The following is a 17,184-nucleotide window of genomic DNA, read 5'->3' on the forward strand; positions in this document are numbered from 1 at the left end:
ATAATCTTGTTGAGGCCGGGTGCAGTGGCTCATGCCAGTAATCCCAGCACTTTAGGAGGCCGAGGTGGGCAGATCACCTGAAGACAGGAGTTTAAGAACACCCTGGCCAACATGGCTGAAACCCCGTCTCTAAAAACGCAAATTTAGTAGAGATGGGGTTTCAGCCATGTTGGTCAGGCTGTTCTTAAGCAGTGGTTTTTCACAGGCACTATATCCCTGAACTCCTGGGCTTAAGCAATTCTCCCGCCTCAGCTTCCTGAGTAGCTGGGACTACAGGCATGCACTACTGTACCTGGTTCCTGCTCATTTTTTAAAAGTGTCTTTTGAAAAGCAGAATTTTTAAACAGTGATGAATCCAATTTATCAGTTCTTTTATGGTTCATATTTTTTGTGTCTTAGCTAAGAAATCTCTGCCTAACCCAAAGTCACAATGATTATTTTTGCCACATTTTCTATTAGTTTTGTACATTTTAACTCCGATTTAGGTCTATGATCCATTTCAAATTAATTTATGTATATAGTGCAGTATAACCGTTGAAGTTCATTGTTTTGCACAAGGATATCCAATTGTTCCAGCATACTTTGTTGAAAAAAACTGAGACCAATGGATTTTAATACAATAACAGAGGAAGTTCATTGATAAGGCTTCAGATACTATACTGCAACTAATCTTCAAGAAACTGCAACTACCTGAAAATGGTATTAAAATATCTTTCCCTTTCAAACTATATACCTATGCCAGGCCAGATATTACTCATAAATGTCAACCAAAATAACAAACCACAATAGATTGAGTGCAGAAGCAGACATGAGAATCCAGCTGTCTTTTCTTAATCCAGACATTAAAGAGATTCATAAAAATGTAATACACTAGTCTTAATTTTTTTGAAAAATATACTTTTCATAAAAATGTTATTTGCATTATATGCCACAGGTTTATTACAGTCTTTAGGTGAATTAAAGCATATTTAAATTTTTTTCTTAATTCCTATTACAAATATAGTGAATATCAATAGATATAAGCCATATAAACAAAAGCACTTTGGGGTTCTCAATAATTTTTTAACAATTTAAAGATCCTGGGTCCAAAACCAAGCTGCCATCATCTCTCTCTTCAACTACTGAAATTATCCTTTTTATAGCCAGAGTAACGTATCTAAATGCATCTTCTTATAGCCAGAGTAATGCAAATCAGATCAGGTAAAGCTTGTGTTTAAATCCTTTCAGTGACTTACTATTCTTAGAATCAAGACTAAACTACATACTTTGAATGGCCCATAAGACCAGAGTGATCAAGCTTCCCCAGTCTTTTCTCACTCTATTCTCCCCTTTCTCCTTATTCTCTGAAACAACAGTCTTGTTTTCAGTAGGGTCCTTAAATGCACCAAGCCTCACTGGCTCTTGGGGCCTTTGCACTGACTCTTCCTTAGGCCTGAAATGTCCTCCTTCTCCTCCATTCCTCCCTGTTATCGAGCTAATTCCTATTCATCCTTCAGCTCTTAAACATTGATTACCTGATCTTCTTTACCTCAAACTTCAGGTTAGATTGGGTCCCCCTTTTATATATTCTTACAGCTCCTTGAACATTCCCTTCCTAGAATTTATCAGCTTGGGAGACTACACTTTTAGAAGTATGTGATTTAATAGCTCTCAATCATTTCACAAAATAGAAATATAATAAACATCTATATATGTATGTAAAGTATTCAACACAATGTTGCCAAATACCCAAGATCAATAGTTCTCATCAGATTCCCAAAGAGATCCATGACTCCTGTGTAGTGAAGAATTACTCTTCTTTCACCAAAGAAAGGAATGGCCTTTGCTTTTGGCTACTGGAAAGCGGTCTCTGGGCCCCTGGAACTTCTTGTCTGGTGAGAGTATCTCTGTTTGCCTGAGAGATTTAGCGACTGGACAAAATGTGATTCATGTTGGGGGCACTAAACCATACCTGTAAGTTTCAACACCAGGAAGAAATAAGAGGCTAGAGGTCAGCCGTGTGAGTAGTATGTGATAGAGCCCCAGTGAATACCTGGACACCAAAGGCTCAGGTGAATTTCATGGTTGGTAATACTCTGTGAGTACTGTCACACACTGTGGCTGGGAGGCAGTAATGCCATCCATGACTCCATGGGGACAGGATGACAGTAAGTTCTACAATTGGATCCTTCCCAGATTCTGCCCTATGTGTCTCTTCTTTTGGCTAATTTTAACCTGTGTCCTTTCCCTGTAATAAACTGTGAATATAATTGTTTTCAGTGAGTTCTAAGTCCTTTATAGCAAGTTATCAAACCTAAGAGTGGTTGTGGGGGCCTCTAAACATGAAACTAGTTTCTGAAGTAGGAGCAGCCTTTTAGGCATTACAATTCCCTCAGACTTGGCAGATTGCCTAAACTAACTGCAACCCTGAAAAGGTTAAAAAAAAAAAAAAAAAAACCAACAAACTAGATTATGGATTCTTCAATGGCAGAACCTTGTCAGTATGATATGTAGTTAAAAATATAAGATATAGCCAAGTGCAGTGGCTCACATCTGTAATCCCAGCACTTTGGGAGGCTGAGGCAGGCAGATCACTTGAGCTGGGGAGTTCGATACCAGCCTGGAAAACATGGTGAAACCCTGTCTCTACAAAAAAAATACAAAAATGAGCCAAGTGTGATCGTGTGCCTGTAGTCTCAGCTACCCGGAAGTTTGAGGTGGGAGGATAACTAGAGCCCAGTAGGCAGAGGTTGCTGTGAGCCGAGATTGTGCCACTGCACTCTAGCCTAGACAACAGAGCAAGACTGTCTCAAAAAAAAAAAAAAAAAAGATATTTCACTTTGAAATAAATAAGCAGTCTCAGGATATCAATTACTCTCCAATAATAGCAATAATGTTTATAATGATCATGATAAAAAGCAGCAACCATCACTGCATGCCCTTACTACAGTATCTATTTACAGATAAGGAAATAAGTTCAGGATCATACCACTAGTGACAAAGACAGTATTCAAGACTTGATTGAGCTAATTTTAGAACCTGCATGCTTTACTATATTGTATCTCACAGTATAAGCCAAGGAAGTTTAATATTAAATTTTGTAAAAGAAAACTGAAAATCTTAAGATATTAAATTTTGTAAAGGAAAAATGAAAATCTCCAGCTTTATGATCACTAAATAGTATCATTAAAAATTAACAACTCTTAGCACAAGTTAGGAATGTGGAAAACCTAAGTTCCCCTCTTTTAGCTAAAATTTAGTCACAAGCATTCTGACACAGCCTATCTTTGAAATTCTTCTAAATAGATATGAACAACAGGTTAAAAGCAGGCAAATATTAATACAAAAACTAATTTGTTGTGTATTACTATAAAATGCTAAACACAAATTCTAAATACCTGAGGTATGTAGATAAAAGCCAAGAAAACAATCATGTATGGTACCCTAATCTATAAGCAATGAGCACCAAACTCTTTCCTACGTTTTCGTCTACAATTTTCCACATTATTTCTCTATAAGTTTCTCGCACATCCTGGAACTGACATCCTGGCCTCTAAGAAAGGCTGAGGGGTCTGTGTGCAGTGGTTCTTGCCTGTAATCCCAGCACTATGGGAGGCCGAGGTGGGTGGATTACCTGAGGTCAGGAGTTCGAGACCAGCCTGGCCAACATGGCGAAACCCCATCTCTACTAAAAATACAAAAATTAGCCAGGCGTGGCGGCGCATAGCTGTAATCCCAACTACTCAGGAGGCTGAGGCAGGAGAATTGCTTGAATCCAGGAGGCGGAGGTTGCAGTGAGCTGAGATCACGCCACTGCACTCCAGACTGCGCCATGAAGCAAGACTCTGTCTCAAAAAAAAAAAAAAAAAGAAAGAAAGCCTGAGGGGAACTGGAATCTGTTAATTCATGAAACACTAGCTAGACTGTCTCAAGGTGAATACTGTACTTAAAGGTCTCAAAGGTTTTTCCACCTAGAAATTAGAAAAGTTAATGAAGATATAAATAAAACTGGTTATAAAAAATATATACTTAGTAGTATAATTACCAGGAGATACTCTGAAGAGAGCACTTTATACTTTGAGTAATCATTTAAAAAAAAAATAAGAAAATGTTCAGGAAACTGATTGTAATTAATTGATTGATTATACTAATTGGCTTTATGTAGGTCCAGAGCAAATATTACATATTGAACTGCTATTTATTGAGATTACTTTAAAATTTACTGTCATACTTCTACTTGATCTGAAAGCCAACAGTCAAGCTGTACTATGTCAATTTTTGTAACCAATCATGATGAAAATGTCTTAAGAGTGGTTCAGTCTGGATCTACATTATAAACTAATCATTAAAGGAGTACTGAGTGATGTGAGATACAGGCAATATGAAGGAGAAAAGATGAATATAAGTAAAGCATGGGAAAGGAGGAGGCACATACTAATGAATTAGACACATACACTAATGCCCGCAAATAACCCACAGAGACAGAGAAAGTACCTGGAAAGCTGTGAGTGCGCCAGTCCCTGGGTTATACAGGCATCGCAGCGAAGGCATGCTGTCCGCCAGGCTGGAGCAGCCCAGCCACAGAGACCTGGGCATAGAGCACTGCAGAGAGAGGACAACTATGAGATGGGACAGTATGAGACAGGATGGCACAGATTACAGGAATTTTTAAGGCTTGGCTGAATGCAATATTCCAGTTGCAGATGACCTTTATGATAGAAACATCTTTAAGAAACACACTACTTACTGGTTTTAACCCCAGAGAGAAACCCAAAAGGGGCAGTAGTGGCCAAAAGGCAAGGAGGTAAAAAAAAGAAGTTATCATTCAAAAAACCAAACATTTAGTCAAAAAAATTTTGTCCCTATTCTTCTATGTATCAGTCTAAAGGAAATCTACTTCTTAATCCAGTTCATCAATTATTTTCCTCTAAGCACCTCAACTCAGCTCCCATAAACTCACCACAGGGTGTAATACTGTGCAGACTAAGCAGAAAGAGGAGGAGTTCACGGAAACATTACAGTATTAGGAATGGTAAATTAGAACACAAAACACCACAGTTAAGAGGGTTTTTTTTTTTTTTTAGAAGGAAAAGAAAAAGTATTGTATCCCTACGGCTTTGACAGCAACAAACTCTGCACAGTTTGCATATGTTTTATGTATCTTGTTAGTCTGCTATTCATTAACCAAAATGCACAGTTACCATAGCAGCTGCCTCTTCATCTTTCCAGATGGATTGGGGTCTGTGGGGGGTGGCGGGTGTAAGGCGGGGAGAAGAAACAACCCAAACAGAAGGGAAAACAACAACAAAGAGAGACAGGGACACACAGAGAGAGAAAAGAGACAGAGAGAGAAAGAAGAGAAAGAAAGGAGAGAGAGAGAGAGAGAAGAAGAAAAAGGAGGAGGAGGAGGAGGAGGAGGGGGAGGGAGGAGGGAGGAAGAGGAAGAGGAAGAAGAAGAGACACCTAGAAAGCTGTTGGTATTAAAACCTTCTAAACAAACAAACAAAAAAATACCTAAGAATGTACATATATATAATATAGTGTATTCAGTGGTCAAAAAAGGTAGAAATTACACATTTCTAGTAGCTCTAAGTAACTGACATTAGTATTATTGCACCTATAGCTTTGTAAGAAACCATACTTTTCAAAACTATTTTTACATTCTTTATGTTTCTCTAAAAGTATCCCAGGATGAAGTTTTATCCATCAACTTGAGTGCTATTACAGTCTAATAATAACTAAAAAACTAAATACCTAATCATGGCACATATAAAAACAGGGATACGTATTTTAAAATATAGTAGTCAATATAGGTAACATTAAACTTTAAAATTACAGACTTTGAAATATTTAATATTGTCATAGACTTTTTCTCCTTAAAACAATATAGTTGTAGAAAGTAATACTGGGAAGCAAAATATGGTATTCACTGTTTACACCATCTAAAATTGATAAAAGGACAATGAGAGCCATGCAAGGGGTTTGTGCCTGTGGTCCAAGCTACTCAGAAGACTGAGATGGGTGGATCGCTTGAGCCCAGGAGTTCAAACCCAGCCTGGGCAGCACAGCAAGATCCTGTCTCTTATCTAAATAAAGACAGATAGATAACGGGCTGCAAATAAATCCAAAGGAGATCTATGTAGATCCCCTGCTTTTAGATGATTATCCTAATTTTATTTACCACCCATAGGACTACGCTTAATACATTATCCTCATTTTATAGGTGACTGATGCCCAGGAAAAATTAAGTATTTATCCATGATTATGAATTTACAAAGTAGGGAAGTAGGGACTAGAATCTTGGCCTGTTGCTTTCTAGTGCAGAACTCTTCCTCCTGCCTCCATCCATCCCTCAGTCATAAAGTGGACATTGGGCTTCAAAAGAAGGGTATCTGCTAAAGGCATCACTAGATAACATACCAAGCAAAACAGCTAAACTGCTTTCAATTACTCCAACAATCTCCAAACTTTGTTCACTGTTTCCAACGTTTCCTCACCTCAAGCTATGATCCATTTTATAAACAGCAGCTAAATAGAAAAATAATTGTCTTCACTTTGTTATCATGTCACTCTCATCAATAATTCATAAGGGCTCCCTATATCTACTGTTTGAAATCCAAACACTCTATCAATCTGACATTTCCCCCACTGCCAACATCAACTCACCTTCTCTAATCTTCTAATTGGCCCTAGCATTCTAGCTAACTACCTACCTTGATATTTTGTTCAAATACTCATCTTACCCCTATGTCTTTAAACTTATAATTTCCTTCTCCCTGTCATCCTGCCAATCCACATCGACCATTTACATCAATATCTCCTTAGAATTATGTATACTAATTTCAGTCTCTGCCAGTGGTTCTTAACAGCAGAGATTCTCATATTGGAAGGAGAAGGCAACAGAAAGAGAATGGAGAAAATAGGGTAAAAAAAGCTTCCTTGCTGTTGAGAATCACATTCTACTCATATTACTTCTCTATAAGTATTAAGAATGCTTTGCTAATTTTTGTAAATAAATGATATTAAAATTTTCTTAAGGCTAATATTTTAATCATTTATTTAACAAATACTTATTAAATACTTTTCTGGTAGTAGACACTGTCCTGGGGCCAGATGTGGTGGCTCAATCCTATAATCCCAGCACTTTGGGAGGCCGAGGCAGGTGGATCCCTTGAGCCTAGAAATTCAAGACCAGCCTCAGCAATGTGGAAGACCCCATCTCTACAAAAAATTAAAAAAATAGTTGGGCATGGTGGCACACGCCTGTGGTTCCAGCTACTTGCGGAGGCTGAGATGGGAGGATTGCTTGAGCCAGGGATATCAGGGCAGCAATGAGCGGTGATCACACCACTGCACACCAGTCTGGGCAACAAGGCAAGACCCTGTCAAAAGAAAAAAGAAAGAGAAGAAAGAGAAGAAGGAAGGAAGGAAGGGACTAGTCTCAAAAAAAAAAAAAAAATCCTTAACATAAAAGTAACTCATTGTTACATGAAATGCTGTACACAGGCCGGGCATGGTGGCTCACGCCTGTAATCCCAGCACTTTGGGAGGCCGAGGTGGGCGGAACACAAGGTCAGGAGATCAAGACCATCTTGGCCAACATGGTGAAACCCCGTCTCTACTAAAAATACAAAAATTAGCTGGGTATGGTGGTGCACGCCTGTAGTCCCAGCTACTCAGGAGGCTAAGGCAGGAGAATCACTTGAACCCGGAAGGCGGAGGTTGCAGTGAGCTGAGATGGTGCCACTGCACACCAGCCTGGCGAAAGAACAAGACTCCATCTCAAAAAGAAAAAAAGAAATGGAAATGCTGTACATATGCGATTGCTTAAGGTTCTGTGTATGCTGAGTAGAAAAAAGTCTCACAGTCATTTGGAAGGAAAGATTGAATCCGAGAAAAAAGAGAAGTCAGAAGTGGGTGTAAATAAAAAGAGCATGAAAACAGGAAAAGGACAAAGGAAACAATGGAAGAAAATCGAGGAGGCACTGGAAGATAGCTTGTCACTTCTCCTGCTTCCCTTCACAAGAGGGCAGGCGACACTTTGAACCACAATAAAGCCACCTGCATGACACAAAGCAAGCACAGCTGGGTCTAGAAACCAACCAGAACCCTTTCATTCACAGACTTGGGGCTCTTTTTTAAACCAAAATATACATATTTTTTTTTGTGAATGTTCCTTGGTAAGTTTTTAAGGCCTTCCTCTTGTGAATGATTTGTCTCCTCCATTTTACATAAAAATCTGCATTATTTTTGTAGTATGTACTTGATAAATTATCTGAGTTTACTTACTTGTTCTAACACTCTTCCTCATTCATTTATCCCTATCCTCCATCAAAACTACTAACAACGAAGAATTTGAAAGTGCTTACCCCATCCCCTTAAACTAAAATTCCCAAAGAAAATTATAATCAATAATGAGCCACATACACCCAGGAAAGCCACTAGATATACCGGTGTGATTTCCAAAATAGCATTAACTTGCAAACACCACACAGAGGATGCATTCCCGATTATTACAAGACAATTGGCATGGGTATGAAAACTGCACTTGAATATAGTCAGATCTGCACATTACCAGAAGATTTTATATCTTATGGCTCAATTTAAAAACTAATCTTCAAATTGGTTTGTATTGTAACAATTAATCTTATCCATACTGGTAAATGCCACTTAATACTGAGAAAAAAATATTATTACAAAATAAATGGAGTGGGCTATAACTTTTACTCTACCTTTTTCCCTTCTATCTTCACATTTAGAAGCATTTTGTAAAAGAAGGAGCAAATAGCAAATTTGGGCAATGAGGAACAGAGTGGAAAGGACTGCCATTTTGGTTACTATCCTTATTAATTCTATACATTTCAGGGCCATTCTGATTGGTCAGTTTCTGACAAATATGTAAAACGTTTTCTGTCCTTCAACATTTAATAAATAATGTCCTTTAAAACTTACCTTTAAAATACCTGAAAAGCACATAGTTTTCTACTGAAAGTTTGGACTGTTTTTGTTGTTTTTCCTTGCAAATTATATTTAAATTCCTAAAATTTTCTTTCTAAACTTAGTTTTTTTTTTCCTTTCTTTCCTTTTATTGAGACAGTCTCACTCTCTTGCCCAGGCTGGAGTGCAGTGGCACGATCACAGCTCACTGCACCCTTGACCTCCTGGGCTTAAGCAATCCTTCTGCCTCAGCCTGCCCAGTAGCTGGGACTACAGGCGTGCACCACCACGTCTGGCTAAAAAACATTTTTTTTTTTATTTAAAAAAAAAAAAAAAAAAAAAGCAGGTTCTAAACTAAGCAGCAAATACGCATTCTCTTGTTGAAATATTTAACTTCTGTTAACTGTTAAATAACTTGCAAATCATCTACTGCCTTACATGCAGTCTCAAAAGCTATGACAAAGTTAACAGATAATGACTGCATCCTATACAAATCCAGCCCTTAACAGCACATATTAGTTTCTTCAGCTCAGTTCCCACCTAACCTCACCCCAATTGACTCTCCTTTGCAAAATCAAAGAAAGTTGAAGAGTATAACAATGTATTACAACTGTTGTTATCCAACTGAATGACTTCACTAGCCTTTAAAAAGCACACACAGCACAGAAAAAAATAAGACTGAACATGTTTTCTACTACCTGAATCCGAAAAAAAATAGAAATGTTGCAATGCGATACTAAAGACACAGAATCAACCCAGGTACCCATCAGTGGAAGACTGGATAAAGAAAATGCAGTACACATATACCACGGAATACTAAGTAGCCATAAAAAATAATGAAATCATGTCCTCTGCAGAACATGGATGTATCTGGAAGCCATTATCCTAAGTGAACTAATGCAGAAACAGAAAACCAAATGCCATATATTCTCACTTACACATAGGAAAAAAACCTTGAGTACACATGGACATAAAGAAGGGAACAGACACTGAGGAATACAAAAGGTGGGAGGACAAAGTGGGTAAAGCTTGAAAAAACTACCTATGGGTACTTCGCGCCCTCTGCCTGGGTGAGATTCATTCAGACCCCAAACCTCAGCATCGTGCTGTATACCTCTGTAACAAACCTGCACATATACCCCAATTTTATTTATTTATTTATTTTTTATTTTTTTAACTTTTAACTAAAAAGTAAACTTTAATGTCGAAAGTGCAAACTTGGCAAAGACAGAAAAGATCACACACAAGGCTGTCACTTCACACTTGGAAGGTTGCACAGAGGCGGGGCAGAGGCGCTCCTCACTTCCCAGACAAGGTGGCGGCCGGGCAGAGGCGCTCCCTGCTTCCCAGTCAGTTGGGTGGCCGGGCAGAGACACTCCTCACTTCCCAGACGGGGTGGCCGGGCAGAGACGCTCCTCACTTCCCAGACAGTTGGGCGGCAGGGCAGAGGAGCTCCTCACTTCCCAGACAGGGCGGTGGCCGGGCAGAGGCGCTCCTCACTTCCCAGACGGGTGGGTGGTCGGGCAGAGGCGCTCCTCACTTCCCAGACAGGGCGGTGGCCGGGCACAGACGCTCCTCACTTCCCAGACAGGGCAGTGGCCAGGCAGAGGCGCTCCTCGCTTCCCAGTCAGTTGGGCGGCCAGGCAGAGACGCTCCTCATTTCCCAGACGGGGTGGCCGGGCAGAGACGCTCCTCACATCCCAGACGGTTGGGCGGCCAGGCAGAGACACTCCTCACTTCCCAGACAGGGCGGTGGCATATACCCCAATTTTAAAATAAAAGTTGAAAAAACAAGATTGCAATGAAGGGCCTCCAGTGCTTCAAGAAGAATATAGTATCTAGTGCCCATCAAGTTCAATGGCACAATTCATTTACACAGAGAACACTGAAAATCTCAACTCTTTCCCCTACACTTGGCTGTCTGGAGTAATGTCACAGATCCTCTTCACTGATAGCCCTGCAGGCAAAGGGCTAGCCTCAGCATTTACTACATGAAAGCTGAATGACAAAATCTCCTAAATTAAGGTCCCTGTTGGTCAACTTCTAGGAGTAATAGAAGCTATAATAATCAACAATAAAAAGATTGCTGTACTGAGAGTTTACGTATCCTTAAGCCATGGAATAGAAGAATTCCCTTTTCACTACTATATCAACTAAGAAATTCAGAGAAATGCAGTATTCCATAATCATGTAATACATTCAGACTTTACCTACAAATCCAATGACTGCCTCTTAAGAATCCCAACTGACTTCACTCCAAAAACAAAACTCCCACCTGTCAGGTAGGATAATCATATCTGCCCAGCCTTATTGCACAAGGTTGTGGTAAAACTAAAACGAGGATTCTTTTTTTTTTCTTTGAGACGGAGTTTTACTTTTGTTGCCCAGGGTGGAGTGCAATGGCATGATCTCAGCTCACTGAAACCTCCACCTCCCAGGTTCAAGCAATTTTCCTGACTAAGCCTCCCGAGTAGCTGGCACTACTGGCATGCACCACCACACCTGGCTAATTTTTGTATTTTTAGTAGAGACGGGCGGGGTTTCTCCATGTTAGCCAGGCTGGTCTCGAACTCCTGAACTCAGGTGATCCACCTGCCTTGGCCTCCCAAAGTGCTGGGATTACAGGCATGAGCCACCTCGCCTGGCTAAAATAAGGATTCTACAAGCTGCAACGTGCAAAAGAAAAAAATGTAAATGGCATCACCACCAGGAATAGGCTTCTGTGAATGCCACTTGCATTTCAAACTGTTCTGGGAAGCCATTTATTTTTTCATTACCAAAGTGGGCACAGGTGGAGTACAAAAAGAGGATAAGTAAAGTTTACTGGGAATAAACTGTCTGCCAGGCATTGTACTAGATCCCTTAAATACATTATTTCATTTAAGCATTACCTTCTTGTCAAAGAATTATTAGTACTTTCGCCTTAACAAGAGAGTACGCTCAAGCTCAGCGAAGTTCTAGTGCCTAAATGACAATGGCAGAAAAAATACTCAAATGTGTTTGTCTCCACAAATCCACAGACTCAAGTAGTTTACACTCTATTTCAAGGAGATAAATTACTAACAAATAGTAACTACAAGGAAAAATTTAACAATGTACTAAATTGCATTAGACAACAGCTACTATAAGTTCAGGTAAATTTTCAAATATTTAGAAAAGCTCAGTCACAGACTTTAATTTTATTGTAGCACTATGTTACTATATGTATAACAAACTAACAAGCTGCATCTGTATAACATTCTCTGTATAAGAAACTAACAAGCTTTGTTAGTTAGCTTTGTTAGTCTAACAATTCATTGTTTGGCAATGAATTGCAGAACAAGCTCTTCCGCATTTCATTCACCTGTATAACAAACTAGTAAGGTAAATAAGACCCAGAGAGGGTCAGGCAAGGTGGCTCATGTGTATAATCCCATCACTTTGGGAGGCCAAGGTGGGAGGACTGCTTGAGAACAGGAGTTCAAGATCAGCCTGGTCAACATAACTAGACCCCATCTCTATTTTTATGAAAAATTTTAAAATAAAAAATATTTAACTTAATTAAAAAAAACTCATGGATAGGAAGAATCAATATCGTGAAAATGGCCATACTGCCCAAGGTAATTTATAGATTCAATGCCATCCCCATCAAGCTACCAATGACTTTCTTCACAGAATTGGAAAAAACTACTTTAAAGTTCATATGGAACCAAAAAAGAGCCCGCATCTCCAAGTCAATCCTAAGCCAAAAGAACAAAGCTGGGGGCATCATGCTACCTGACTTCAAACTATATTACAAGGCTACAGTAACCAAAACAGCATGGTACTGGTACCAAAACAGAGATACAGACCAATGGAACAGAACAGAGCCCTCAGAAATAATACCACACATCTACAACTATCTGATCTTTGACAAACCTGACAAAAACAAGAAATGGGGAAAGGATTCCCTATTTAATAAATGGTGCTGGGAAAACTGGCTAGCCATATGTAGAAAGCTGAAACTGGATCCTTTCCCTAAACCTTACACAAAAATTAATTCAAGATGGATTAAAGACTTAAATGTTAGACCTAAAACCATAAAAACTCTAGAAGAAAACCTAGGCAATACCATTCAGGACAAAGGTGTGGGCAAGGACTTCATGACTAAAACACCAAAAGCAATGGCAACAAAAGCCAAAATTGACAAATGGGATCTAATTAAACTAAAGAGCTTCTGCACAACAAAAGAAACTACCATCAGAGTGAACAGGCAGCCTACAGAATGGAAGACAATTTTTGCAATCTACTCCTCTGACAAAGGGCTAATATCCAGAATCTACAAAGAACTCAAACAAATTTACAAGAAAACAACAAACAACCCCATCAACAAGTGGGCAAAGGATATGAACAGACACTTCTCAAAAGAAGACATTTGTGCAGCCAACAGACACATGAAAAAATGCTCATCATCACTGGCCATCAGGGAAATGCAAATCAAAACTACAATGAGATACCATCTCACGCTAATTAGAATGGCGATCATTAAAAAGTCAGGAAACAACAGGTGCTGGAGAGGATGTGGAGAAATAGGAACACTTTTACACTGTTGGTGGGACTGTAAACTAATTCAACCATTGTGGAAGACAGTGTGGCGATTCCTCAGGGATCTAGAACTAGAAATACCATTTGACCCAGCCATCCCATTACTGGGTATATACCCAAAGGATTATAAATCATGCTGCTATAAAGACACATGCACACGTATGTTTATTGTGGCACTATTCACAATAGCAAAGACTTGGAACCAACCCAAATGTCCAACAATGATAGACTGGATTAAGAAAATGTGGCATATATACACCATGGAATACTATCCAGCCATAAAAAAGGATGAATTCATGTCCATTGTAGGGACATGGATGAAGCTGGAAACCATCATTCCCAGCAAACTATCACAAGGACAAAAAACTAAACGCCGCATGTTCTCACTCTTGGTGGGAATTGAACAATGAGAACACATGGACCCAGGATGGGGAACATCACACACCAGGGCCTGTTGTGGGGTAGGAGGGGGGAGGGATAGCATTAGGAGATATACCTAATGTAAATGACAAGTTAATGGGTGCAGCACACCAACATGGCACATGTATACATATGTAATAAACCTGCACGTTGTGCACATGTACCCTACAACTTAAAGTATAATAAAAATAAAAATAAAAATAAACAGACCCAGGGAGGTTAAATAAATTAATTACACGTTGATGAGTAGTTAGTAAGCAGCAAAGATGGGAGTCAAAACTAGATATTCTGACTATCTAGAATAGTGTACATTAAAATGGCACTTCAAAAGTTAAACATAAAAGTTAATAAGTTACTTCACTCATTAAGAAATGGGAAGCCAAAATGGTTTAGGGGCACAGGAATGACTACACACACTGAAGAAAGAAATCGCACCCAAGAGGTTATTATATTCATTAAAGTAATGGCCATGGAGAAGATAACATACATCAAAAGAAGGATCAACAGGACTGGATAACTGATTATAAGGAAAAATGAATTAACTTCAACATTTCAAACTTGAATGACTAGAAGAACAGTAGTGGTAGTGACAGACACTGGTAAACTGAAACTCGTTTGGAGGGTGCAGGGAGTAGCTAAGTTCAGAAATCATGAATCTGATGTGATAGTAAACCTCTATCTAGTATGTAAGAAAAATATGGCATGAAAATATGAGTATAAACCTGTAGCAATTACAGAGATGTGGGAGTAACTGACTTCTATGTAAGTAATAACAAACTAAGTTAAAAGCATTTGTTGTAAAAATAAGTGAGTTTTTCAAAAATAAAATTTAACTGATACCTCTCCCTCTTCTCCTTTCCTACCTGAACAGTTCAATAGCCATTAGGTGAGTACAGGCAAAGGAGGCATCAAGCTAAGTGGCAGAGAGTTGACTACAGTGGCCCAAAGCAGGCTTTTGGAGTCCAAGTGGTAGGAGAAGGGTATTCCCGAGAGGGAAAAGGACGAGACACAGAGTTTCAGGGCCTAAGCAGAGTGATAGGAAAAAATCTGCTGGGAGGGGAACCCAGCATGAGGTGATAGAGCCCTAATGGAACAAGGAAGGCTTCCATATAGGAACTGTAACAGCAGTGAGCAGAATGTTGAGGATGTCCACATCCACGCAGGGCAGTGGAGGGTGGGGGGATGGCAGTGAGGGTTCCCCATGTTGGCAGAAGAAGGCATGCATTAAGAGAGGGAGAGGCAGTGGTCCAGCAGTAAGTTTCAGACCCAGTGGAGTGAGGAGGGTGGAAGGGGCAGCCAAATGCAAGCTGTCGGATCCCAAAAGGGTGAGGAAGGCATGCATATGAAGTATGGGGTGAGAAATGGAGTGAGAGATTTATCAGCAACAGGAGATGGATTATACAGGAAGATTGATCAAATAAAGGTGGCAGATCAAATACAGAGGATAATAACAGCTAGGTTTCTCATAATCAGAAAAACAAGTTACAAGTACAGAAAGGAAGAAAACTAGAATGAATATTACATTGCCGAACTAGAACTGAGGATGCTGTTGTAAGCTGAAAGCTTACGATGTATTACACTGAGAAATTCCTAGGTAAATAATATATTTATGATATATATATGTACACATATACCCACAGACACACACAGACTGACTACCAACTGAGAGGGCCTAGGAGCAACCTAATAGCAACAAACACATTTAATGATTCAAAATATCACTCTCCACTAAAAGGAACCAGAGCTCCTTAGAACAATGTGAGGGCTTGGACAGGAAATTGTTTAAGAGGAGCTTGGAATATCTTCTTGAGGTGCTCAATGAATGACAGAGACATGTCAAAATAATACAGGGGCCAGAGTGAAAGGCTGAGGCAGGCTACATCTAAGAAAATTAGAATATCAAACTAAATAATGATAATAATGGATAACGGTGGCAGGCAAACTCTAACATGCCCCCCAATATTTCCCACTGCTTGGTATGCATGCCCTTGGTAAAGGTGATGGGATGCCATTTTCCTAATTAGGTTAAGACTGCAACTTCCATCTTGCTAACAGACTCTGTTGCCTTCTTGGCTTGCATGCTTTGATGAAACAAGCAGTCATACTGTAGATGTTCCCATAGCACAGACCTGGCAGTGACCCAGTCAACGAACAACTAAGAATTGAGGCTCAGTCCAACAGCCCTTGAAGAAAAGAATTCCGCCAACAACAACAACAACAGTAAGCTTGGAAGTGGTTTTTTCTCGAAATAAAACCTTCAAATGAGACCTCAGCCCTGGACAACACCTTGATCATGGCCTTTTGAGAGAGATTCTAAAGCAGAAGGCCCAGGTCAGCTGTGCCCAGACTCCTGACTGAAAGAAACTGTGAGGTATTGGCCAGACGCAGTGGTTCACACCTGTAATCCCAGCACTTTGGGAGACCGACGTGGGTGGATCACCTGAGGTCAGGAGTTCAAGACCAGCCTGGTCAACATGGTGAAACCCTGTCATTACTAAAAATACAAAAATTAGCCAGGCATAGTGCCTGTAATCCCAGCTACTCCAGAGGCTGAGGCAGGAGAATTGCCAGAACCTGGGAAGCAGAGGTGCAGTGAGCCAAGATCGCGCCATTGCACTCCAGCCTGGGTGACAGAGCAAGACTCCGTATCAAAAAAAAAAAAAAAAAAAAAGAAAAGAAACTGTGAGGTATTACATGTATGCTAGGTTACAGATATGTTAATTAGCTTGATTGAGACAAGCATTTTACAATGAATATGTATATGAAAACACCATGTTGTACACCTTAAATACAATTTTTGTTTGCCAGGAGGGCGGGTCCGGAGAGAGCATTAGGGAAAAGAGCTGATGCATGCTGGGCTTAATACCTAGGTGATGGGTTGACAGGTGCAGCAAACCACCGTGGCTTATGTTTACCTACGTAACAAACCTGCACATCCTGCACATGTACCCCAGAACATAAAAAAATAAAAAATAAAAAATAACTTTTGTTTGCCAATTATACAGCAATACAGCTAGGGAGAAAAAATATAAACATATATGTTTGGCAAAAAAAAAACGCAGATGTGAGAAAATTCTAGAAGAGGTCTAAACTATTGCCAAGGTATATCATGCTGTCAATTTGGGAGGTGGCACTCTGAAATATTGGAGCTCATAAAAATTTATTGAAAATAGATATTAAGTTTTCATTTTCTATATATTTTTGAAAAATTTAATATTGAATAACTATTTGCCATTTAAAGTTTAAATACAACTCACTTGTAAATCCCCCCCCAAAAAATATAAA

The 17,184-nt window shown here is 39.5% G+C and overlaps 1 protein-coding gene across 9 annotated transcripts in view; it reads right to left on the reverse strand.

Annotated features, from left to right (window-relative positions):
- The window catches only part of BTRC (beta-transducin repeat containing E3 ubiquitin protein ligase), a 214,060-nt gene that overhangs the window by 130,000 nt on the left and 66,876 nt on the right, over positions 1–17,184 (reverse strand). For 6 of the 9 annotated variants that reach the window (XM_063627685.1, XM_063627702.1, XM_063627698.1 and 3 more), the window contains exon 2: positions 4,474–4,581. The exons of 2 other annotated variants lie outside the window; for them this stretch is intronic. In XM_063627685.1, coding sequence (XP_063483755.1) covers positions 4,474–4,581 — 108 coding nt within the window. Of the gene's footprint in view, positions 1–4,473; positions 4,582–10,161; positions 10,653–17,184 lie in introns of those variants that run through there. One more of the 9 variants, XM_063627692.1, reaches the window with a different exon arrangement.

Source organism: Symphalangus syndactylus, chromosome 2, assembly GCF_028878055.3.
Source record: "Symphalangus syndactylus isolate Jambi chromosome 2, NHGRI_mSymSyn1-v2.1_pri, whole genome shotgun sequence".
Lineage (NCBI taxonomy): Eukaryota > Metazoa > Chordata > Mammalia > Primates > Hylobatidae > Symphalangus > Symphalangus syndactylus.